This window comes from Stenella coeruleoalba (genome assembly GCF_951394435.1).
Source record: "Stenella coeruleoalba genome assembly, chromosome: X".
Taxonomy (NCBI): domain Eukaryota; kingdom Metazoa; phylum Chordata; class Mammalia; order Artiodactyla; family Delphinidae; genus Stenella; species Stenella coeruleoalba.
Window position 1 is genome coordinate 121,579,850 of NC_137152.1, and position 26,153 is coordinate 121,606,002.

The following is a 26,153-nucleotide window of genomic DNA, read 5'->3' on the forward strand; positions in this document are numbered from 1 at the left end:
TGATTTATTTCAAGGATATAAGGATGATTCAATATCCATAAATCAGTCAATATGATATATCACATTAACAAAATGATAAAAATCACATTATCATCTCAATAGATGCAGAAATAGAATTTGACAAAATTCAACATACATTCATGCTAAAAACTCTCATTAAAGTTGGTATAGAGGGGATATATCTCAATATAATAAAGGCCACTTATGAGAAGCCCACAGCTAACGTCATGCTCAACTGAAAGCTTTTCCTTTAAACTAAGGAACATGACAAGGATGCCCACTCTCGCCACTTCTATTTAACTTAGTATTGGAAGTCCTAGCCATAGCAAGCAGACAAGAAAAGAAATAAAAGACAACCAAATTGGAAGCAAAGATGTGAAACTGTCACTATTTGCAGATGACATGATACTATACATAGAAAATGCTAATGTCTCCACAAAAAAAAACATGAGAATCAATAAATTAATTCAGTAAATTTGCAGGATACAAGATTAATAAACAGAAATCTGTTACTTTTCTAATAAAGAAATATCAGAAAGAGAAAGCAAGAAAACAATCCCCTTTAAAAATCACACCAAAAAAAAAATAATAATAAACTTAACCAAGGAGGTGAAAGACCTATACTTTGAAAACTATAAAACACTGATGAAAGAAATTGAAGATGATACAAAGAAATGGAAAGATATCCCATGATCATGGATTAGAATAATTAATATTGTTAAAATATCCATACTACCCCAAACAATCTATAGATTTAATGCAATCCCTATCAGAATGCACAAACTAGGACAAATAATCCTAAAATTTATATAGAATACCAAAAGACCCTGAACAGTCAAAGCAATCTTGATAACAAAGAACAAAGCTGGAGGTATCATGTTCCCTGACTTCAAACTATACTACAAAGCTACAGTAATCAAAACAGTATTGTAGTGGCATAAAAACAGACAACTAGATCAATGGAATAGAACAGAGAGCCCAGAAATAAACCCACACACTTATGGTCAATTAACCTATGACCAAACAGGCAAAAATATACATTGGGGAAGATACAGTCTCTTCAATAAGTGGTGCTGGGAAAACTGGACAGAAACATGTAAAAGAATGACATTAGAATATTTTTCTCAAATAATATGCAAAAATAAACCCAAAGTGAGTTAAAGACCTAAATGTAAGACCTGAACCATAAAACTCCCAGGAGAGAACATAGGCAGAACAGTCTTTGACATAAATTATAGAAATATTTTTTTGATCTGCTTCCTCAGGCAAAGGAAACAAAAGCAAAAATTAATAAATGGGACGATTAAACTTTAAAGCTTTAGCACAGCAAGAGAAACTATTAACAAAATGAAAGACAGGTTACTGAATGGCAGAAAACATTTGCAAATTATATGACCAACAAGGGGTTAATATCACAAATATACAAACAGTTCTTAAAAGCTCAGTATCAAACAAAAAAACCCCTCAATTATAAAATGGGCAGAAGACCTGAACAGACATTTTCCCAAAGAAGACATACAGGTGGCCAATAGGCACTTGAAAAGATGCTCAACTTTGCTAAACATCAGAGAAATGCAAATCAAAACCACAATGAGATATTATTTCACACCTATCAGAATGGCTATCATCAAAAAGACCACAATTAACAAATGTTTGTAAGGATGTGCAGAAACGGGAACTCTCCTACACCGTTGGTGGGAATATAAATTGGTGTAGCAACTGTAGAAAACAGTATGGAAGTACCTCAAAAAAAAAAAAAACTAAAATAGAACAACCATATAATCCAGAAATTCCACTCCTTGGTATATACACTTAGAAAGCGAAAATACTGATTTGAGAAGATATATGTACCCCAATGTTCATAGTAGCATTATTTACAATAGCCAATATATGGAAATAACCTAAGTGTCCATCAACAGATAAATGGATAAAGAAGATGTGGTATGTGTACATATATATGTATACACTATATATACATATATATATACCTATGCACGCGTGCGCACACACACACACACACACACACACACATGCACATGCATACACTGGATTACTACTCAGCCATAAAACAGAATGAAATTTTTCCATTTGCAACAACATGGATGGACCTGGAGGGCATTATGCTTAGTGAAGTAAGTCAGGCAGAGACAAGTCGTCTATGTTATCACTATACGTGGGATCTAAAAAATATAATAAACAAATGTATATAACAAAACAGAAACAGACTCCAAGATATAGAGAACTAGTGGTTACCGGTGGGGAGAGGGAAGGGGGAAATGTCAAGATGGTGTAAGGGATTAAGAAGTAGAAGCTACTATGTATAAAATAAAAAAACCTGTAAGGATATATTGTATAGCACAGGGAATAAAGCCAATATTTTATAATAAATGGAGTGTAATTAACAAAAATATTGAATCATGATTTGGTAAACCTGAAACAATAATATAAAATTGTAAATTGGCAATAATTCAATTTTTTAAAAGTTTCTTCACATAAAAAAGACATTTATTAAGAGAGTAGAATTTAATATTCTCACCCCCACAAAAAAAACAAATATATGAGGTAATGGATATGTTGACTTGCTGAGGGGTATCCTTTCTCACTGTATACACATATCAAACCATCATGTGGTATACTTAAATCCTACAATTTTATTTGTTAATTATACCTCAATAAAATCTAAAAACATAAGAGGCATGCTGATTCAAGTATGGAGAGAGCATGAAGCTAAAAGTGATAGTACTAGTTCTGTGAAAAATGCCAGTGGTAGTTTGACAGGGATTGCATTGAATCTGTAGATTGCTTTGGGTGGTATAGTCATTTTCACAATGTTGAGTCTTCCAATCCAAGAACATGGTATATCTCTCCATCTGTTTGTATCATCTTTAATTTCTTTCATCAGTGTCTTATAATTTTCTGCATACAGGTCTTTTATCTCCTTAGGTAGGTTTATTCTTAGATATTTTATTCATTTTGTTGCAATGGTAAATGGGAGTGTTTTCTTATTTCACTTTCAAACTACCACTGGCATTTTTCACAGAACTAGAACTAAAAATTTCACAATTTGTATGGAAACACAAAAGACCCCAAATAGCCAAAGCAATCTTCAGAAAGTAAAATGGAGCTGGAGGTATCAGGCTCCCTGACTTCAGACTACATTAAAAAGCTACAATAATCAAGACAGTATGCTACTGGCACAAAAACAGAAATATTGATCAATGGAACAGGATAGAGAGCTGAGAGGTAAACCGACACACATATGGTCTCCTTATTTTTTATAAAGGAGGCAAGAATATACAATGTAGAAAAGATAGGCTCTTCAATAAGTGGTGCTGGGAAAACTGGACAGCTACATGTAAAAGAATGAAATGAGAACACTCCCTAACACCATACACAAAAGTAAACTCAAAATGGATAACAGAGCTAAATGTAAGGCCAGAAACTATCAAACTCTTAGATGAAAACCTAGGCAGAACACTCTATAACATAAATCACAGCAAGATCCTTTTTGACCCACCTCCTTGAGAAATGGAAATAAGACCAAAAATAAACAAATGGGACCTAATGAAACTTAAAACCTTTTGCACAGCAAAGGAAACCATAAACAAGACGAAAAGGCAACCCTCAGAATGGGAGAAAATATTTGCAAATGAAGAAACTGACAAAGGATTAATCTCCAAAATTTACAAGCAGCTCATGCAGCTCAATATCAAAAAAACAAACAACCCAATCCAAAAATGGGCAGAAGACCTAAATAGACATTTCTCCAAAGAAGAGATACAGATTGCCAACAAACACATGAAAGAATGTTCAACATCATTAATCATTAGAGAAATGCAAATCAAAACTACAATGAGATATCATCTCACACCAGTCAGAATGGCCATCATCAAAAAATCTACAAACAATAAATGCTGGAGAGGGTGTGGAGTAAAAGGAACCCTCTTGCACTGTTGGTGGGAATGTAAATTGATACAGCCACTATGGAGAACAGCATGGAGGTTCCTTAAAAAACTAAAAATAGAACTACCATACAACCCAGCAATCCCACTACTGGGCATACACCCCGAGAAAACCATAATTCAGAAAGAGTCATGTACCACAATGTTCATTGCGCCTCTATTTACAATAGCCAGGACATGGAAGCAACCTAAATGTCCATCAACAGATGAATGGATAAAGAAGATGTGGCACATATATACAATGGAATATTACTCAGCCATAAAAAGAAATGAAATTGAGTTATTTGTAGTGAGGTGGATGGACCTAGAGTCTGTCATACAGAGTGAAGTGAGTCAGAAAGAGAAGAACAAATACCGTATGCTAACACAAATATATGGAATCTAAAAAAAAAAAAAAAGGTCATGAAGAACCTAGGGGTTAGATGGGAATAGACACAGACCTACTAGAGAATGGACTTGAGGGTATGGGTAGGGTGAAGGGTAAGCTGGGACAAAGTGTGAGAGTGGCATGGAGAAATATACACTACCAAATGTAAAATTGAGAGCTAGTGGGAAGCAGCCACATAGCACAGGGAGGTCAGCTCAATTCTTTGTGACCATGCAGAGGGTTGGGATACGCAGGGTGGGAGGGAGGGAGATGCAAGAGGGAAGAGATATGGGGATATATGTATATGTATAACTGATTCATTTTGTTATAAAGCAGAAACTAACTCACCATTGTAAAGCAATTATACTCCAATAAAGATGTTAAAAAATAAAATAAAATAAAAAACTAAAAGTGATAGTAATACACTGAACTTTTAGGATTTCAAAAGTTTTATGTAGGTTGAAATGATTAGAGTTAAACATATAGAATGAAATTTAATAAGGATAAATAGGGAAAATCATGCATTAATGTTTAAAAATAAATGCCATAGTACGTCGGATTGAGGCAATTGGCTGGTCAATAGTCATGAGAAAAAGATCTGGTGGATTTTACTTGATAAAAAGCTCAGAGTAATCCAAGGGGGTAATGTCATCACCAAGTAGGCTAATTCTGTTTTAGGCTACATTAATCCCTGTTTTACCATGAGGTAACTAGAACATATCTAGAGTATTATGCTCACTTCTAGAAAGCACACTTTAGGTTGGATATTAATAAACCAGGGAGGTCTCCAGAGCAGCATTTCCCAATCTGGTCTATATGTTACTTACATTCCAACTGAGATCTTAATAGGTGTTTTGGGGGAAGAAACGTCCCATGGTCACCAAAGACTACATACTAAAACTTCATCCTATATATTCATAATTATCATTAACATATCAAGGAATTTGTGTAGTCCTGCATTAAAAACCTAAGTGAAGCTAAATGATATAAATATGTATTAAGAGAATGTAAAAGAAACAATAGAAAACTATTAAAATCAATAAGTCAATACAACAAGGTCTCTGGATAGAAAGGCAAATATAAAACCAATCATGGGCTTCCCTGGTGGTGCAGTGGTTACAAATCTCCCTGCCAATGCAGGGGACACAGGTTCGAGCCCTCATCTGGGAAGATCCCACATGCCATGGAGCCACAAAGCCTGTGTGCCACAACTACTGAGCCTGCATGCCACAACTACTGAAGCCCAGGTGCCTAGAGCCCATGCTCCACAACAAGAGAAGCCACCACAATGAGAAGCCTGAGCACCACAACGAAGAGTAGCCTCCACTCACCACAACTAGAGAAAGCCCACGCACAGCAACAAAGACCCAATGCAGCCAAAAATAAATTAATTTTAAAAAATAATAAAACCAATCATATTTCTACACAGCAGTAACAAAATTTAAAAATAAAAATCAAGGGGCTTCCCTGGTGGCACAGCGGTTGAGAGTCCGATGCAGGGGACATGGGTTCGTGCCCCGGTCCAGGAAGATCCCACATGCCGCGGAGCGGCTGGGCCCGTGAGACATGGCCACTGAGCCTGCACGTCCGGAGCCTGTGCTCCGCAACGGGAGAGGCCACAACAGTGAGAGGCCCGCGTACCGTGAAAAATAAAAAATAAAAAAAGAATAAATAAATAAAGAAAAATCAAGTCTCAAGGCATTGATTAATCAAAAATATGCAAGACCTCTAAAATGAAAATGTCAAAACATTATTGAGAGAAATTAAAGGAGAACAAAATGAATGGAGAAATATATCATGTTCATCATTTAGAAGGTTTAGTATTATAATTTTTTAAATTCCTCAAGTTAACCTATAGACTCAAGGCAAAGTCAATTCCAGATTTTATTAGAAAATGATAAGCTGATTCTAAAAGTATCTAGAAATGCAAAGGGCCAAAAATAGCCAAGACAATTTTTAAGAAGAACAAAGCCGGAGGACTTATACTACCAGACCTCAAACCTATCTATAATATAAAGTAATTAATATACAAGTGGCATTTATCATGAGAATGAAGGTTGGTTTAAACATTTGAAAATCAATGTAATTCACCATATTAACAAAACTTTTTAAAAGTCATAGAATCAACTCAATAGACACAGTAAGACCATTTGAAAAATTGCAATATTCATTCTCATTAAAAATTTTCAAAACCAGAGTAGAAGAGAACTTCCTGAACTTGATAAAATGCATCTAAGAAAAACTTACACCTAACATCATACTTTATGGTGAAAGACTGGAAGCTTTCTCTGTAAGATCAAAAACAGACAATGGTGTCTGTTTTCATCTTTTCTGTTCAACATTATATGCGAGGTCTAGTCAGTGCACTAAAACAAGAGAAGAAAACCAGTGCATCCATATAGCACAGGAAGAATTAAAACTTTCTTCTCATATGACATAATCATCTAGGTATATAATCTGATGAAATCTTTAAAAAATGTTACTAGAAATTCCATTTCTGGCATGAAAGCATGACGAGCTCTGCAGACTTGCTCCTCAGTGAAACTTGCAAAATGTATTTTAAAAACTACAATTTAAAGTTTCTGGAAATGGTCCTAAGGGCATACAACAAAAGAAAAGTAAACTATTTATTAAAGAAAATCTACTAAAACTCAGTAAGGAAATCAAGAGTCCAGACTATTTAAAACAAGAATTGTTCCCACCCTCCCCCTTCCCAGATCAGTCTGAAGGAAACTGTACTCCAGACTGGTGCAGCCCAGAAAGAACACAGGGCTCTCTCTTCTCCCAGCTCCCACTTAGAGGGCTATCTTCCTGGGAGGGGCAAGACACCAGCATTTCTCATCCTAGAGCAAGCTACCTATTGTTATGGCTAAATTCTGGGCAAGTTTGGCTGAGAGGTAGGAAATCCCTTCATCCTCCCAGCCCCCATTCATGGAATCTAGACTCTAACTTGGGCATGGCACTGCTGAGGTTACTGTGCCCTGAAGTGTCCTTGATCTGGTTCATGGGGCAGTGGTCCATGTTGGAAAAGGCAAGCTGAGGAGACCTGGAGCTGCTGTCAACCCCAGGCATGGGGACTTGATTTAAGGTTAGTCTTTTCTAAAACAGTTATCTAGTATTATAAGTTTCTTTAATTTAGCACTACTTTATACCATGTTTTTAATTTAATTTAATTGAAAAGGTTTTAAATTTTTCTTTTTAGTTCTTCTTTGACTTATATTTTATTTAGAAGTATATTATTTAGTTTGCAAGTACTTGGAGATTTTCCAGATATATCTGTTTTTAATTTCTAATTTTATTCCTTTTGGCCAGAGAACATACTTTGTATACTGTGAATTCTTTTAATTTTTTACAACAAAGAATATGGTCTATCTTGGTAAATGTTGTAGGTTCAGTTGAAAAGGAGGTGTATTCTGCTGCTGTTTGTTGGAGTGTTCTACAAATGACAATTAAGTCAAGTTGGTTGACAATGGTTCCTCTTTCTGCTACATTTACTTATTTTCTGTCTACTCGTTATATTGTTTATTGAGAGAGGAGTGTTAAAATCTCTAACTATAATTATAGATCATCTCTTTTTCCTTTCAGTTTCCTGTTTTTGCTTCATGTCTATGATTAGGTGCATAAATACTTAGGATTGTTATGTACTCTTTTCTTTCTCTTTATATTGGAGCATAGTTTATTAACAATGTTGTGTTAGTTTCAGGTGTACAGCAAGGTGATTCAGTTATACATATACATGTATCTATTCTTTTTCAAATTCTTTTCCCATTTCATTTATTGCAGAATATTGAGCAGAGTTCCCTGTGCTATACAGTAGGTCCTCATTGGTTATCTATTTTACATATAGTAGTGTGTACATGTCAATCCCAAACTCCCAATCTATCCCTCTCCCTCACCCTTTCCCCCTGGTACAAAACCTTAAGTTTGTTCTGTAAGTCTGTGAGTCTGTTTCTGTTTTGTAAATAAGTTCATTTGTATCATTTTTTTAAGATTCTGCATATAAGCGATATCATATATTTGTCTTTCTCTGTCTATCTTTAAAGTGGGTTTCTCTCAGGGACCAATTGTGGGTCTTTCTTTTTATCTATTTTGACCATCTCTGCCTTTTAAAATAGAAGTTTAGGTTATTTATATTTAATGTGATGATTAATATGGTTGCTATTGGTTTTCCATGTGTTTCATCTATTCTTTGTTACATTTTTCTCTTTTTCTGCCTTCCTATTGATTTTATAAACTTTCTTGCTTTATTAGCTATAATTTTTAAGTTCTACAGTGCACATTCTTAATTTATTACAATCTACCTACAAGTAATAATATCATATCACATCATGTGCAGTGTATTTCCATTTCATCTTCTGGCCTTTGTGCTATTGTTGTCATACATTTTTCTCACATATACATTATAAACCACACAATACAATGTTATTATTTTTGCTTTAGGTAGTTATTTATTAAAGATATTTAGGAAAAAAAGAGACATATTTACCCACATATTTTCCATTTTTGTTGCTCTTCCTTCCTTTTTATACATCCATTTTAATTTTATTTATTTATTTATTTATTTTTAATTTTGTTCTATTCTATTCTATTCGGCTGCACTGAGTCTTAGTTCTGGCATATGTGCTCTTAGTTGTGGCATGAGGGATCTAGTTCCCTGACCCAGTATTGAACCTGGGCACCCTGCATTGGGAGCATGGAGTTTTAACCACTGGACTAACAGGGAAGTCCTATAGATCCATATTTCTATCTAGCATCATTTTCCTTCTGCCTGACACATTTCCCTTAACATTTCTTGCAGTACAGACCTGCTGGTGATGAAATTTTTAGCCTCTATATGTCAGAAAATGTATTTATTTTACCTATGTTTTTAAAATATATTATCTCTGGTACAGAATTCTAGATTGACATTTTTAGTATTTTAAAGCTGTTGCTAACTACCTTCTTGCTTCCCTGTTTCTGACAAGAAGCCTGCTGTCTTTCTAAAATTTTCCCTGTGTATATAAATGTTCTGTTTCACTATGTTTGCTTTTAAGATTTTCTCTTTATCATTAGTTCTAAGCAATTTGATAATTTCCCTTGGTGTAATTTTCTTCATGTTTCTTGTTTGTTGAACTTGGTTTGGGCAGATTATAATTTTCATCAAATTTAGAATATTTTTTGACTAGATTTTCTTCAAAGACATTTTCTGCCTCTCCCTTCAGATAATCCAGTTACACTTATATTAGGCCACTTGAAGCTATCCCACAGTGCACTGATGTCCTGTTCACTTTTTCAGTCTTTTCTTCCCTCTGTGTTTCATTTTTGCTAGCTACCATTGCTGTGTCTTCAAGCTCATCAATCTTTTCTTCCTCAGTGTCTAATCTGTTGTTAGTCTCATCTGGTATGCATTTCACCTCAGATATTGTGCTTTTTATACCTAGAAGTTCAATTTGTTTTTGTTTTTTTAACTTACATGTCTCTACTCAACATGCTCATATTTTCCTCTACTTTTGAACATATGGAATTTAGACATACCTATTTTAATATACTTATCTACTAATTCATTTGTGTCATTTATGCATCTGTTTTTATTGATTGGTTATTCTGCCTTTTGGGGTTGTATTTTCTTGCTTCTTTACATGTCTGGTAATTTTTGACTACATACCAGCCATTGTACATTCACCTTGTGCAAATATTCTTAAACTTTGTTCTGAGATAATGTTCTGAAAACATTTTGATATTTACTTTTCAAGCTTGCTTTTAAGCTTTGTTAGTTGGGACCAGAACAGCCTTTGTTTGGGGATGGTTTTGCCATGCCACTGAAGCCATATTCTTCTGAGTACCCTACCCTAACCCCATATGTTGCAAGTTTTTCCACTCTGGTTGGTAGCAACACAAGTTATTCCCAACCCTATTATTCCATCTGCTGTTGTCCAGTGGTCCTTTCCTCAACCTTGGGCTGTTTCCTTATATGCATGAGCTGAGCAGTACTTACCTGAAAACTTGAGGGAAATTCTCAGCAGATTTCTGGATCTTTCCCTCTGCACAACTCTCACTTCTCCATGCACCTCTTGCTTCTTCTCTGCCCTACAAATTTTAGCCATCTTGGCCACCCCAAATTCAAAACTCTTTCTCATCAACTAAGGGAGTCCACCAGGCACTATGTGGATTCTCCCTCCCTACACTGCAGCCTGAAATTTATTGAGGCAGTAAGGTGATATAATCCTATGGCTCAGCTTGTTTGTTTCACTTCTTTCAAGAATCACTGTCCTGTGCTGCCTTTGTTCAATTTCTGATAACTACTATATACTATGTTTGTTCATTTCTTAGTTGTCTTTTAAGAAGATAAATCTGGTTCCTGTTACTCCATGTTAGCCAGAGCAAAAGGCTCCATGCATATTTTTCATGGGTACTCAAACTCTTAATGTCTACAACTAATTTCCACCTCCTTCCCCTACCTTCTTTGTTCCAACCAAACCCCAAAAGAAACATAATAAAACAAAATACTACTGTTCCTCCTCCAATATTCCTTATTTTAGAAAATGGCACCACTCACTCATCTAAACCAGGAACTTAGAGGTTATCATTTTCTCCTCCCTTTCCCCTAATCCCATAATTTAATCAGTCACCAAATTCTCTACATTCCCACAATCATCACCTTCATTCTGGACAACTGAAATCAATTTCTGACTGGTCTTCTCTTCCTCCAATACTGCCCTGTTCCAATCTATTATTTATACTAAAGCAAGAGCCATATAGCCTTCATCTAAAAACAAACAACCCCAAAAAAAGACCATGCAAACATATCTTTAACTTTAATTAATAAGTGAGTTTATTATAGTGGTATAGGTATAGTAATTCCAACACTATTCACTATTTTATGTATATTGTAGAATAAAACAAATTAGTAAATCAGTGAAGAATAATTTGTTCAATTGGAATTAGTGGTATCAGTATAGACTCATTACACATGCACATACACATATGTCTACATTTATACACATATTTGTTTATATATCTATATGTATATATATATACGAATATATACAGGTGTGTGTATATGTATATATGTAATTTTCTATTTTCTCAATTCTGTCCACTGAAAGGTCCTAGATGCAAATGACACCCAGTAGCAATGAAAATATCTAGCACACAGAAGTTGGATTTTAAATATAATTTCCCACAAAAAAAGATGCTGTTTCTTCTTGGAAAAAATGATTGATTATAAGGCTGAATGAGGGAGAGTACAAGTTAAGTCTGGAATATACTGTTATGCCAAAAAGTGCTCAAAAATGAGAATAAAAGTCAGCTTGAATAAGCTCCCACCAAGCAAACACAGGGAATTATGAACAAACATTGTAATCAAAATAGATAATAATATATAATAATATTAATGGATTACATTTCATTCAATAAAATAAGAATCCATCTGTTCATGCTGATAGTTACCTAATTAACTAAAGAGAAGGAAAGGGTTTTATTACAATAGAATATCATATAATAAATGTAGATAATTGGCAAAAGTTGAATATGGACTACAGATTAGTAAATAGTATTAGGTCACATTTTCTGAATTTATAATTTCATTGTAATTTTATAAAATAACTTCTTTGTTCTAAGAAAATACACACTGAAGTATTTAGGGATAAAGGGTTATGATATCTGCATCTAATTCTCAAATGGTTCAGGAAAAAAACATAAATACATTGGTATACTTGCCCTTTCAATATGGTGCATGAGGTATTATAATGCATTTACTTCATTGCGATCATATTGCTGATCATACTAAACTGAGATCCCATCTAGCCATCAGATTTCTCCTCTTTGGAATATCAGGCTGATATGTGCTCAGGGTTTTTAGAACAAAGACATGTTTCCCAGCTGTTCCTGGGACACACCTGCCATCCAGGCAGGGATTGGTATTTTATTACCAGAAACGGGTGTGACCAAATGTTGTGGTTTAATACTCTATATGCATTTACCTAAGTGAAATTTGGAACCTTCCAAAACCAGACCAGAGAGATTGACCATTGAAATGAAGGATTAGAACTAATTTCCAGTGCTCAGAGGGAAGAAACTCAGCTTTACACTAACCTCATTGATCAAGACACTATTGAAGGTACCTTAAGAATCTTTTTAGATGACAATAGCCAAGAAGATCTTGAAACAATAACTGACCTCCAAGCCCAGGTCGCAGCCGGTTGTCATAGCCATCCAGAAGACGATCCAAGATTCTGGTGAATATAGTGATGTTGTCGGTGCTGTCATCAGGAATATCTGGAGCATGCTTCGGAGAGAGTCTGAGGCAGTGGAAGAAAAAGAGACACAAAATAATAGTTCTTAATAGCAAACAATTAAATGTCTAACACTTTAATTCAAGAAAATGTCAATCAGTAGACTGGGCCAATTAAATAGCTTTGTACCGCAACCAAACCAGCAAGCACTTTGGCATGAGCCAAACATACAGTCCAGCCCCAACCCAGCAGTGGAGAAACACCAGTAGAAATCTTGGACAGGATATCTGTGGGAATAATACATGGCATAAAGTTGATTTATCACATTTTGTTTCATGAACAAAAGGGCCTCCAAAAAAAAAAAGGAAAATTTTGTTAACTTACCCCTTTTCTAGCCTAGAGAAACACAGGTTCACAGGACAACAGACCCAGAAAGACCTTTGAATTACATGTAATCTACCTATCTCTCACCCTATGGAGATAAGGCAACAAAGCAATAGCAGTCCATTAAATGTTAAAGCTACCAGAATGCTTAAGAGATTCCTAATCTCTTTCATTTCATACATGGGGAAATAAGCTCAGAGAGAACACCAAATTTGCCCACAGTCGTATTGCTAGTGAGGGTCAGAGATAGAACTATAATCCAAATTTTCTGATTTTCTAGAGACCCTCAGCTACCTTCTGCTTATCCAGTGTGGATGCCTTCTGCAAGCCTTTCCAAGCAGTGGGCACTTTACTAATCACCTAATCAGGCCGAGGCTGTGACTAATGCTTTCACTTTATGAGGAGAGGCTTGGTGTGGTTTGACGGGACTAGAAATAAAGAAAGGCCCTGGGTAGTTTTGGGGAAAGAGAGATATAGTGAAGGAAATGGCTGTTGCCAAGGGTCAAGAAGCATGGTGTAGAATCAAGTAATAATCTAGAAGTCAGGAATCCTACATCCTAGTACCAGCTGTATTCGTGATTTGGAGTAGACAATTAAGCAAATTATAGTCCTATAGGTCTCAGTTTTACCCATTCTTACTTTGGACCCAGAAGGTCGCCATTAATAGATATATAATAACTATTCATAGCATCCAGTTAATCGGGGCAATAAGAGACAGGTTAACAGTTAGAAGGAATCTTGAGGGGCAGTCAATATGTCTTCCCACCAAAATAGTAGGCACATCTGAATTGAATAGTTCTTACTCTAAACTGCCACTCCCTGGCTGATAAACTTTGAAAAGTCATTTTGAACCCAAATTCCTTAGTTCATAAACCGAATTCAATTCACATAATCGTTCAATGCATCTTTAATGAGCATCAACTGTGTGTCTATAGAAAAAAAACAGAGCAGAAAAAAGGTAAAGGTAATCGCTCCTCTGCTTACAGGTGTTCTGAGACACTCAAATGATAAAATAGATACACGTGGAATGAAAAAGGTACCTAGGCCTAAAAAGTCTGGAGACATGAATTTGAATTTATTAGTTGAGTGACCTTAAGCAAGTCACATAACACCTCTAGTAATAGCCTTCTCATCTTTAAAATTAAAATAACTTCACTGATATGTTGTATCAATATTAAATAATGCATTAAAATTTCCAGACTTAATACTTAATATCTAGAAGTATTCAAAGTTTGTTTTCTCTTTTGTAAAATAGTAGCTTATGTACTTGAATGCATAATTCAAATGTAAATAGTCACAACAAAATATTGGCACCCCCATCAGCCAAAGCCATAAGGAAAGCTTTGGTCAAAAAGCACTGGAAACCAGTGAAGACTAGAGGTGATTGGCTGGTTTAGTGAAGAGTACCACAAGTGATACAGATACCTCATTTGGAAGGGGGAAGAAAGAAGGAAACTGTAGTGCAGAGCTAACTGACATCAATATGCTGAAGAGATAAAAACAGACACCCTGTCAGGTCTTGGCTCACATTTAACTTAATCACCGATGTTCTGAATCCATCTTACATGGGCTGTGGGGAGAGAGGCTACAGGAGCTCAATTGATTTTGTGAAAACCTCTTTCTCATTTTCCCTTAACTCTCACTGCGGGGAATCTTGACCCTGGTTAGCCTAGTTTGATTTCTGGGAAATAGGTCTATGAATTGAATGAAAAGCCAATTTTTTTATTACTGGAAGGGGATAAAAAGTAGAATCCTCACAGAGTCATAGCAAGCTATAAAGGGCTTCAGAGATATCTACTCCAGGTGGATTTATAGATGGAAATTGTAAAGTCCCTGAACATAAGTTTTAACCACACTGACTGTTAATGGAAAAGTTAAAATTTGGATCCAGAATTCCTGAATATAAAGCCAATATACTGTGCTGCCTCTCTTACTGAAATAATAATTTCCTTGATGATGCATTTCCATCCCTTTCTGACTCTGTGCTGATAGCAGCATTCTTCACTAATAAATTTTAAGTCAAAAATTAATGCAAAATATCATTCCAAAACAATTTTCAATAGATTTCTCTATGATTTTGCACTTGATTCCTGATAAATTTTTCTTCTTATGTGGTCAATTATTGCAGGGGGAGCTGGAATCTTGTTTAATCTAGAACACAAGTTAGAACTCTCTCTTCTTAAATAACTGAAGTGCAACAAGCTGAAGATTCTGTAGTTTGTACCCATCCAAAATAGTCCGGGGGAACAACAAAGAATCATAGTATGTCAGGATTATGGAGGACCTTAGAGACCATATAATTATTTCCCTTCATTTTACAGATTGACAACCTAAGACACCAACAAAAGAAAGGGATTGTTTAAAGCCACATGCTTATTAAGTTGATGAGACTGATGCAATAACCATGCTTGTTTTGCCTTATATCTGTCATTACTGGCTGGACTAAATATGATATTAATAATGCATCATTTAAAATGAAAATGATGTTACTAATACAGTATCTATAGGTTAGGCAAGTTTAGTCATTTTTTTAGTCTTAAAAATGGAATAGTGGTAAATCCAAAGAACTAGGGTCAAATGAACAGAGTTTTAGTCCTGAATCTGCCACTAACTGATCATGTGAACTATTTCCTTACATGTGACACAGAGATAATTCTCCAACTTATAATGCTTTCGGAAGAAATAAGTAAATAAGATAATAAACCATAAAATTGCTTTGTAAATGGTAAAGCTCAACATACATTGAGGTTGATCATTCCTTTTCCCCCAAACTCCTGAAGATGTAATGAGACACCTTTGAAAGATATGCACTTCTATGCTATGGGAAAAGTTAAGCTCACCAAGTGATTAAGTTCAGGGTAAGTAATAAGTATTAGTTCAACTACACTGAGAAAGGACCCTGATGTGTTTATGTCAGGGGGAAGCAGAAGAGGCACAGATGTGGAGTTGCTGATACAGTTCATAAAACAACCTAAAGAGAGGATAAATTTACTTCATTAAAAGGATGGCATTTTCCCTAATACTGTATTATCTCCTGGGGGAGAACAGATTTTAAAAATAAAGAAAATCCAAAATTACTATGCAGAAGGTAGTGTCAACAAGATGGAGAGGTCTCAAAGCTCATCTCCCCCTTACACACACACACACACACACACACACACACACACAAATCCATAAGAACAATAAATAACTACAAACTGAAGAAAACAGCTAAGGGAAAGCTCTAGAAAACAAAGAAGCAGTAGCAAAAACCTGAGGAGCTCAAAAATCAAGGATGGCCACATAGAAAAGTACAGGAAGCATGCTACCTATGTCACCTCATCTCCCAGTCAGGACCTGCTCTGCACCTGGAAGAATCACCTCTGAGGAAGTTCACCACACAGGGAGAAGGAGGGCAGGAGAACCCCAGCAAAAAGCCTCACCACTGTGGACATTTGCAGCTTTTGCTACAGAGGTCTCCCACAGTCTTTCCTGATTCTGATGTCAGTTGATGAAATGGAGTGGCCCCCTCTACATCTCTACTCCCTGTAGCTGTCACTGAGGTGAGACTTGCCCTCAGGGTCCCCAGCTGCTGCTGTGCCCCACTCTTAGAAATCAGATGCCACAGCATCTTGCCATATACGAGATTGGAGCTGCCTCTGCTCTTCACTCTCCCCTGGCCACAGTCAAGGCTTTGTCCCACCTTCACCAGGAAAGCCTCTTCTGCCCTGGTCTAGCCTCCTTGGTTATAAGTCACACTATGGCTGCCATTATCCAGGCTTTGCTGCTGCTGCCCTGAGTCCCACCCACCAGGTTCCAGGACAAGGCTCTGAATCATCATTGCCAGTGGTGCTAAAATTGCCCTAAGCCCCACCTCTTGGGTCCCAAGTCACTCTTAGACCTCCATTATCAGGGTCCTGATGCTGCCATCTGGGACCCACCCACTGCATTCCAGGTTGTGGCTCTGGGTCTTCATTGCATGGGATGTGGCTGCTGCCCTGGGCCACACATCCCAATCCGAGGTCAAGACTCTGAACTGTCATTGCTGAGGTGGACTCCACTGCCCTGAACCCTGAACTCTGGATTCCAGGTTGTGTCTCTGGCCCATCACTGCTGAAACCAGGCTACCTCTACCCTGAGCTCTCCACCAACCCCCATCCCAGATCAACGCTTTGAAACATCATTCCCAGGTGTGTTACCACTGACCTGAGCTCTCCCCTCAGGTTTCAGGTTAGGGCTCTGACACATGATAGCTGGGACTAGGTAGCCACTTCCCTGAGCCCCATCCCCTGGGTTCCAGGTCACAGCTCTGACCATCACTGCCAGCACTGTGCTGCCACTGCCCTGTGCCCAGGTCCCTGGATCCCAACACATAGCTTTAACAGAGTTGTGTTACTGCTTTCCTGCAACTTCCCCCTGGGGCCAGAGTTGAAACTTTGACCCACCATCCCCAGGCTATGCTACTACTGTACCCTGGCCCCTGGGCTCAAGCCACCATTGTACCTTGTCATCCCATGGCTTGTGGAACTGCTGCATTCTGCCCTCTCCCTACCAGCCAGAGTCACAGCGGTGAGCCCCTGAGACCCAGGTACTGGTTCCATGGGATATCTACACATGCCCACATCCTAGAAACCAGTGATATAGCTGCAGCAAGTGCACCTGTGCTTCAGGACCCAGGTGCTGTGTTAGTTCCATGTGCACTGGATCCTCGGGCATTAGCTCTGAGGGTTCTATGTGTCAGCATGCCAGACCAGGCATTGAGAAGGATCTCCTCAGGTAGAACACCCTCCCATGGGCAAAAAAATAAGGGGTGAGAACAGAAAGACCCCAGTAGCCTTAGCCTCTGAAGATTCCAATAGCCCTATCTGCCATTGCCACCTGCAGGTCCTCTGCAGCCTTGGCCACAGAAGACACCGACAGTCTGGCCAATGGCAATGTCTGCCAATGGAGCAGCATGGAGACTACACCACTGTGCCTCACCAGGAACCAAGGATGCTGCATCCCACCCAGCTGGTGCCTTTTAAAGCTACCTCCAAGTGAAAGTCTTTCACTACTGTAGCCAGTCCAAAAAGAATGGAAGAGGTGAGTGCACCCTTAAATGCACAGACATCAATACAAACCAATCATAAAAATGAAAATGTAAGGAAATGTGATACCACTAAAGGAACAAAATAATACTCCAATAACTGACCCCAAAGAAATGGAGATCTGTGAGTTATCTGAAAAAGAGTTCAAAATATAAAGAACTCCTACATGCCAATTAGAAAAAGAGAAACAGCTCAATTGAAAATGGGCAAGGGATAAGAACACATGGTTCATGAAAGAGGATCCAGAAATGTCAAGACACACAAGAAAAGATGCTCAACGTTACTAGTAACTGGGAAGATGCAAGTTAAAACACCAAGGGGATTCATCTCATAGCCAGCATATGTGCAAAGGCTGAAAAGTTTGGTAATAGCAAATACTGGGGAACATGTAGGAACCAGGAATTATTCTGAGGGTCAGATGATGCAATTACTTCCAGGAGCAATTTGACAGGATCTAACGGAGTTGAAGATGGACAGTCCTTGTGACTCAGCAATTTCAAGTCTATTGGACTCTACTAGAAACCTCTTTGCCTGAGCATAAGGAGGAAAGTAGCAAGTTTTCTCTACTGTACTGTTCTTTTGGTTTTGTTTTGTTTTTTTGCAGTATGTGGGCCTCTCACTGTTGTGGCCTCTCCCGTTGCGGAGCACAGGCTCTGGACGCGCAGGCTCAACGGCCATGGTTCACGGGCCCAGCCACTCCACGGCATGTGGGATCTTCCTGGACCGGGGCACGAACCCGTGTCCCCTGCATCAGCAGGCGGACTCTCAACCACTGTGCCACCAGGGAAGCCCATACTGTACTGTTTTAATTGCAAAACATAAATATGAAATAACGCTTGCTCAGTTAGAGAATGAAAGTGTAAACTCTGGCTTTTGCATATGATCCTAGACAGCAATGAAAATGAGTAAATTAGATTGACATGTATTAAGCCAGATAAAGCCCAAAATCAAAAATCTGAATAACATTGGGCTTCAAAAGGATATGTATAATTTGACATCATTGTACAATTTTAAAACTCATAAAAGTTTTATATTTTAGACAGTTGTGAACTGTACATTGAGTAAAGTATAAAAATGCATATCTGCATAGTGTTCAATTATTATAAAGTGAACCTCTATGTAACCAAATAACCAGAACCCCAAAAGCCCCTGTGCGTACTTTTCTAATCCAACCCAGCCCCTCCTGTTCCCCTATAGGTAACAACCAGCCCGAATTTTTGTGTGTATAATTAATAATAATAATTGTAAGGATGCTCAATGAGATTCAAGTGAACACAGATAGACAAATCAATGTACTCAGGAAAATAATACATGAACAAAATGAGAAACTCAACAAAGAAACAGAAATTTTTAAAAAATGAACCAAACAGAAGTTCTGAAGATGAATACAATGGATAAAATGAAAAATGCAATAGACAGCTTCAACAGTATGCTCAATCAGGCAGAAGAAAGAATTTGTGAGCTTGAAGACAGATAGTTTGATATTATCCAGTCAGAGGAGAATTAAACAAAAGAAATTAGAAATTAGAATGAAAAAAGTGCTGTATAGCTCAATATTTTGTAATAACCTAAATGGGAAAAGAACTTTAAAAAGAATAGATACAGGTATATGTATAACTGAATCACTTTGCTGTACACCCAAAACTAACACAACATTGTTAACCAGCTATACACCAATATAAAACAAAATTAAAAAAACAGAGGGGAAACAGAGACTTTACTCTTGGAGGACACACACAAGGTCTTGCATGCATCAGGACGCAGGGCAAAAGCAGTGACTTCATAGGAGCCTGGGGCAGACCTACTTGCTGGTCTTCGAGGGTCTCCTGAGGAGGCAGAGGGCAACTGTGGTTTTCTTGGGACATAAAAGCTGGAGGTGAACACACCTGGGAGTACCCATCTGAAGGCTGACATCTTGCTTGGACATTAGCACCAAGACCTGGCCCAATTCAACAGCCTCTAGACTCCAGTGCTGGGACACTTCGGGTCAAACAGCCAACGGGGCAGGAACACAGTCCCATCCATCAACGGACAGGCTGCCTAAAGACTTCCTGAGCTCACAGCCATCTCTAGACACTCCTCTTGACATGGCACTGCCCACCAGAGGGCCAAGACACACCTCCACACACCAGTGGGCAGGCACCAGTCCCTCCCACCAGGAAGCCTGCAGGAACCTCTAGACCCACCTCACCCACCAGGGGGCAGACACCAGAAGCAAGAAATATACAGTCCCACAGCCTGTGGAACTGAGTTCACAAACACAGCTCAGAATCTACCTTGGGGCCAGCTGGTCCCTGGCCCGTGGGTGATGAGAGAGTACTACTGGGGCATATAGCACATCCCATACAGATGGCCACTTCTCCAAGCTGGAGAAACATAGCTAACCTTCCACATACATAAAAACCCAAATAGAAGGTTTAGAAAAAGTGAGACAGCAGAGGAATATGTTGCAGATGAAGGAATAAGATAAAACCCCAAAAGAACGACTAAGTGACATGGAGGTAGCCAATTTACCAGATAAAGAATTCAAAGTAATGATCATAAAGATGATCCAAGATCCTGTGAAAATAGTGGATGCACAGAGCAAGAAGTTACAAGAAGTTTTTAACAAAGAATTAGAAAAAATAAAGAACTGAACAGTTGAAGAATACAATAACTGAAATGAAAAATACACTAGAAGGAATCAATAGTAGAATAAATGAGGCAGAAGAAGAGATACATGAGCTGGAAGACAGAGTGGTGGAAATAACTGCCATGGAACAGAATAAAGAAAAAAGAATGAAAAAAATGAGGACAGTTTAAGAGATTTCTGGGACAATGTCAAATGCAGCAATATTCACATTATAGGGATCCCAGAAAGAGTAAAGAGAGAGAAAGGACCTGAGAAGATATTTGAAAAGGGAATAGCTGAAAACATCCCTAACATGGGAAAGGAAGCAGTCACCCAAGTCCAGGAATCACAGAGAGTACCATACAGGATCAAGCAAAGGAGGAACTGGCTGAGACACATAGTAATCAAACTGACAAAAATTAAGATAAAGAGAAAATTTTAAAAGCAACAAATAACATACAAGGGAAACCCCATAAGGTTATCAGCTGATTTTTCAGCAGAAACTCTGCAGGCCAGAAAGGAGTGGCATGATATATTTTAAGTGATGAAAGGGAAAAACCTACAACCAAAAATACTCTACCCAGCAAGGCTCTCATTCAGATTCGATGGAGACATCAAAAGCTTTACAGACAAGCAAAAGCTAAAAGAATTCAGCACCACCAAACTAGCTTTACAACAAATGCTAAAGGAACTTCTGTAGGCAGAAAAGAAAAGGCCACAACTAGAAACAAGAAAATTATGAAATGGGAAAGCACACTAATAAAGGCAAACATACAATAAAGGTAGGAAATCATCTACACACAAATATGATATCTAAACCAGTAATTGTGAGAGGAGGAGAGTACAAATGCTGGATATTTCCAATACATTTGAAATTAAGAGATCAGCAATTTAAAACAAGCATGCATATATGTAGACTGTTATATCAAAACCTCATGGTAAACACAAACCAAAAATATATAATAGATATATACACAAATAAGAAACAGTAATCCAAACACAACACTAAAATAGTCAACAAATCACAAGAGAACAAAAGAGGAAAGGAAGAAAAAAGACCTACAAAAACAAATCCAAAACAATTAACAAAATAGCAGTAAGAATATACATATCAATAATTACCTAAATTTAAATGGATTAAATGCTCCAACAAAAAGACACAGACTGGCTGAATGGATACAAAAACAAGACCTGTATAAACGCTGTGTACAAGAGACCCACTTCAGACCTAGAGACACATACAGACTGAAAGTGAGGGGATGGAAAAGTATTCCATGCAAATGGAAGTCAAAAGAAAGCTGGAGGAGTAATACTTATATCAGACCAAATAGACTTTAAAGACTAAAGTCTTTAAAGAGACAAAGAAAGACAAGAGACAAAGGACACTACATAATCAAGGGATCAATCCAAGAAGAAGATGTAACAATTGTAAATATATATGCACCCAGTGTCGGAGCACCTCAATATAGAAGGCAAATGTTAACAGACATAAAGGGAGAAATCGACAGTAACACAATAATACTGGGAGATTTTAACACTCCACTTACATCAATGGACAGATGATCCAGACAGGAAATCAGTAAGGAAAACAGGCCTTAAATGATGCATTAAACCATATGGACTTAATTGATATCTAGAGTGTTTCATCCAAAAGCAGCAGAATACACATTCTTTTCAAGTGCACATGGAACATTCTCCAGGATAGATCACATGCTGGCCCGAAAAGCAGCCTCAGTAAATTTAAGAAAACTGAAATCATATCAAGCATCTTTTCTAACCACAACATTATGAAGCTAGAAATCAACTACAAGAAAAAACTTCAAAAAATACAAACAGGTGGAGGTTAAACAATATGTTATGAAACAACCAATGGATCATTGAAGAAATCAAAGAGGAAATAAAAAAATACCTAGAGACAAATGAAAATGAAAACATGATGATCCAAAACTTATGGGGTGCAACAAAACAGTTCTAAGAGGGAAGTTAATAGAGATACAAGCTTACCTCTGGAAACAAGAAAAATTTCAAATGAACAACCTAACGTTACACCTGAAGCAACTAGAGAAAAAAGAATAAACAAAACTCAAAGTTAGTATAAGTAAACAAACCATAAAGATCAGAGCAGAAATAAATGAAATAGACTAAAAAACAATAGAAAAGGTCAATGAAACTAAAAGCTGGTTCTTTGAAAGGAAAAACAAAATTGATAAACCTTTAGCCAGACTTATCAAGAAAAAAAGGGAGAGGGCCCAAATCAATAAAATTATAAATGAAAAAGAAGTTACAACCAACACCACAGAAATACAAAGGACCGTAAAAGACTACTACAAGCACCTATATGCCAATAAAATGGACAACACAGAAGAAATGAACAAATTCTTAGAAAGGTACAATCTCCCAAGACTGAACCAGGAAGAACTAGAAAATGTGAACAGAACAATTACAAGTACTGAAATTGAATCTGTGATTTAAAAACTCCCAACAAACAAAAGTCCAGGACCAGATGGCTTCACAGGCAAATTCTATCAAACATTTAGAGAAGAATTAACACCTATGCTTCTGAAACTACTTCAAAAAGTTGCAGAGGAAAGAATACTTATGAACTCATTCCATGAGGCCACCATCACCCTGATACCAAAGCCAGACAAAGATATCACAAAAAAAGAAAATTACAGGCCAATATCACTGATGAACATTGATGCAAAAATCCTCAACAAAATACTAGCAAACCAAATCCAATGATACATTAAGAGGGTCATATACATGATCAAGTGGGATTTATCTCAGGGATGCAAGGATTTTTCAATATTCACAAATCAATCAGTATGATATACCACATTAACAAATCAAAGAATAAAAAACTTCTGATCATCTCAATAGATGCAGAAAAAGGTTTTGATAAAATTCAACATCTATTTATGATAACAACTCTGCAGAAAGTGGACAGAGAGGTAACATACCTTAACATAATAAAGGCCATATATGACAAACCCACAGGTAATATCATACTCAATGGTGAAAAGCTGAAAGCATTTCCTCTAAGATCAGGAGAAAGACAAGGAGGTCCACTCTCACCACTTTCATTCAACATAGTTTTGGAAGTCTTAGCCATGGAAATCAGAGAAGAAAGAGAAATAAAAGGAATACAAATTGGAAAAGAGGAAGTAAAACTGTCACTGTTTGCAGATAACAGGATACTATACATAGAAAGTCCTAAAGATGCTACAAGAAAACTACTAGAGTTCATCAATGATTTTGGTAAAGTTGCAGGGTACAAAATTAATACACAGAAATCTGTTGCATTTCTATACACTAACAATGTAAGGTCAGAAAGAGAAATTAAGGAAACAATCCCATTTACCATTGCATCAAAAAGAATAAAATACCTAGGAATAAACCTACCAAAGGAAGCAAAAGACCTGTACTCCCAAAACTATAAGATGCTGATGAAAGAAATCGAAGACAACACAGACAGATGGAAAGATAAACCATGTTCTTGGATTGGAAGAATTAATATTGTCAAAATGACTATACCACACAAGGCAATCTACAGATTCAATGCAATCCTTATCAAATTACAAATGGCATTTTTCACAGAACTGGAACAAAAAAATTTTAATTTTTATGGAAACACAAAAGACCCTGAATAGCCAAGGCACTCTTGAGAAACAAAAACGGAGCTGGAGGAATCAGGTTCCCTGACTTCAGACTATACTACAAAGCTACAGTAATCAAAACAGTATACTGGCATTTAAAACAGACATAGGTCAATGGAACACGATAGAAAGCCCAGAAATAAACTCATGCACATATGGTCAATTAATCTATGACAAAGTAGGCAGGAATATACACTGCAGAAAAGAGAGTCTCTTCAGCAAGTGGCAGGGGAACATTGGACCGCCACATGTAAATCAATGAAGTTAGACTACTCACACTATACACAAAAATAAACTCAAAATGGATTAAAGACCTAAAAATAAGACCAGATACTATAAAACTCCTAGAGGAAAACTTAGGCAGAATACTCTTTGACATAAATTGCAGCAATACCTTTTTGGATCCGTCTCCTAGAGTAATGGAAATAAAAACAGAAATAAACAAATGGGACCTAATTAAACCAGAAAGCTTTTGCACAGCAAAGGAAACCATAAACAAAACAAAAAGACAACCTACAGAATGGAAGAAAATATTTGCAAATGATATGATTGAAAGGGATTAATTTTCAACATATACAAACAGCTCATACAGCTCAATATCAAAAAAAAAAAACAACCTAATCAAAAAATGGACAGAAGGTCTAAAAAGACATTTCTCCAAAGAAGACATACAGTTGGTGGAAAGGCACATAAAAAGATGCACGACACTGCTAAGTATTAGGGAAATGCAAATCAAAATATAATACACCACACCAGTATCACCTCACACCAGTCAGAATGACCAACATCAAAATATCTACAAATAATAAATGCTGGGGAGGGTGTGGAGAAAAAGGAACACTCCTACACTGTTGGTGGGAATGTAAATTGGTACAGCCACTATGGAGAACAGTATGGAGGTTCCTTAATAAACTAAAAATACAGCTACCATATTATTGATCCTACAATCCCACTCTGGGGCATATATCTGGAGAAAACCATAACTTGCAAAGATACATGCACCTCACTGTTCACTTTAGCACTATTTACAGTAGCCAAGACATGGAAGCAACCTAAGTTTTTCATCGACAGATGAATGTATAAAGAAGGTGTGAAATATATATATATATATATATATATATATATATATATATATATATACACACACACACACATACATGCATATACACATACATACACACACCAATGGAATATTTCTCAGCCATGAAAAGAATGAAATAATGCCACTTGCAGCAATATGGTTGGACCAAGAGATTATACTAAGTGAAGTAAGTCAGACAGAGAAAGACAAATATAATATGATATCACTTATATGTGGAATCTAAAAAAATGATACAAATGAACTTATTTACAAAACAGAACCAGACTCACAGACATAGAAAACAAACTTATGGTTACCAAAGGGGAAGGGGGGAGGGATAAATTAGGAGTTTGGGATTAAAATATACCTACTACTCTATATAAAATAGATAACCAACAAGGACCTACTGTATAGCATAGGGAACTATATTCAATATCTTGTAATGACCTATAATGGAAGATATTATAAAAAAGAATATATATATATAAAAAACTCAGTTATACATATAGGAGTTACTGAGCTGTATACCTGAAACTAACACATTATAAATCAACCATATTTCAATAAAAAAAAAATTTAATAAAAAAGAAGTTAATCTTGAAGAAGAAGCATAAAAAATAAAATACATATTGTCTAATAGGAAAAAAAAATAGTTACAGCTATAATATTATGTTGATAGATACATAACATAAAAAGATGAAAAGTGAGGCATCAATATAAACTGTGGGGGCAAGTAAATGTGTAAAACTTTCTTATGCAATTGAAGTTGTTATCAGCTTAAAATAGAAGATTATAAGATACATTATGAAAGCC

The 26,153-nt window shown here is 36.8% G+C and overlaps 1 protein-coding gene across 1 annotated transcript in view; it reads right to left on the reverse strand.

The window, feature by feature from the left end:
• GABRA3 (gamma-aminobutyric acid type A receptor subunit alpha3) overlaps positions 1 to 26,153 on the reverse strand; it is a 267,558-nt gene that overhangs the window by 110,554 nt on the left and 130,851 nt on the right. Inside the window, exon 4 of the mRNA XM_079911398.1 lies at positions 12,487 to 12,608. Within this exon, the coding sequence (XP_079767524.1) occupies positions 12,487 to 12,608 (122 nt within the window). The remainder of the gene's footprint in view (positions 1 to 12,486; positions 12,609 to 26,153) is intronic.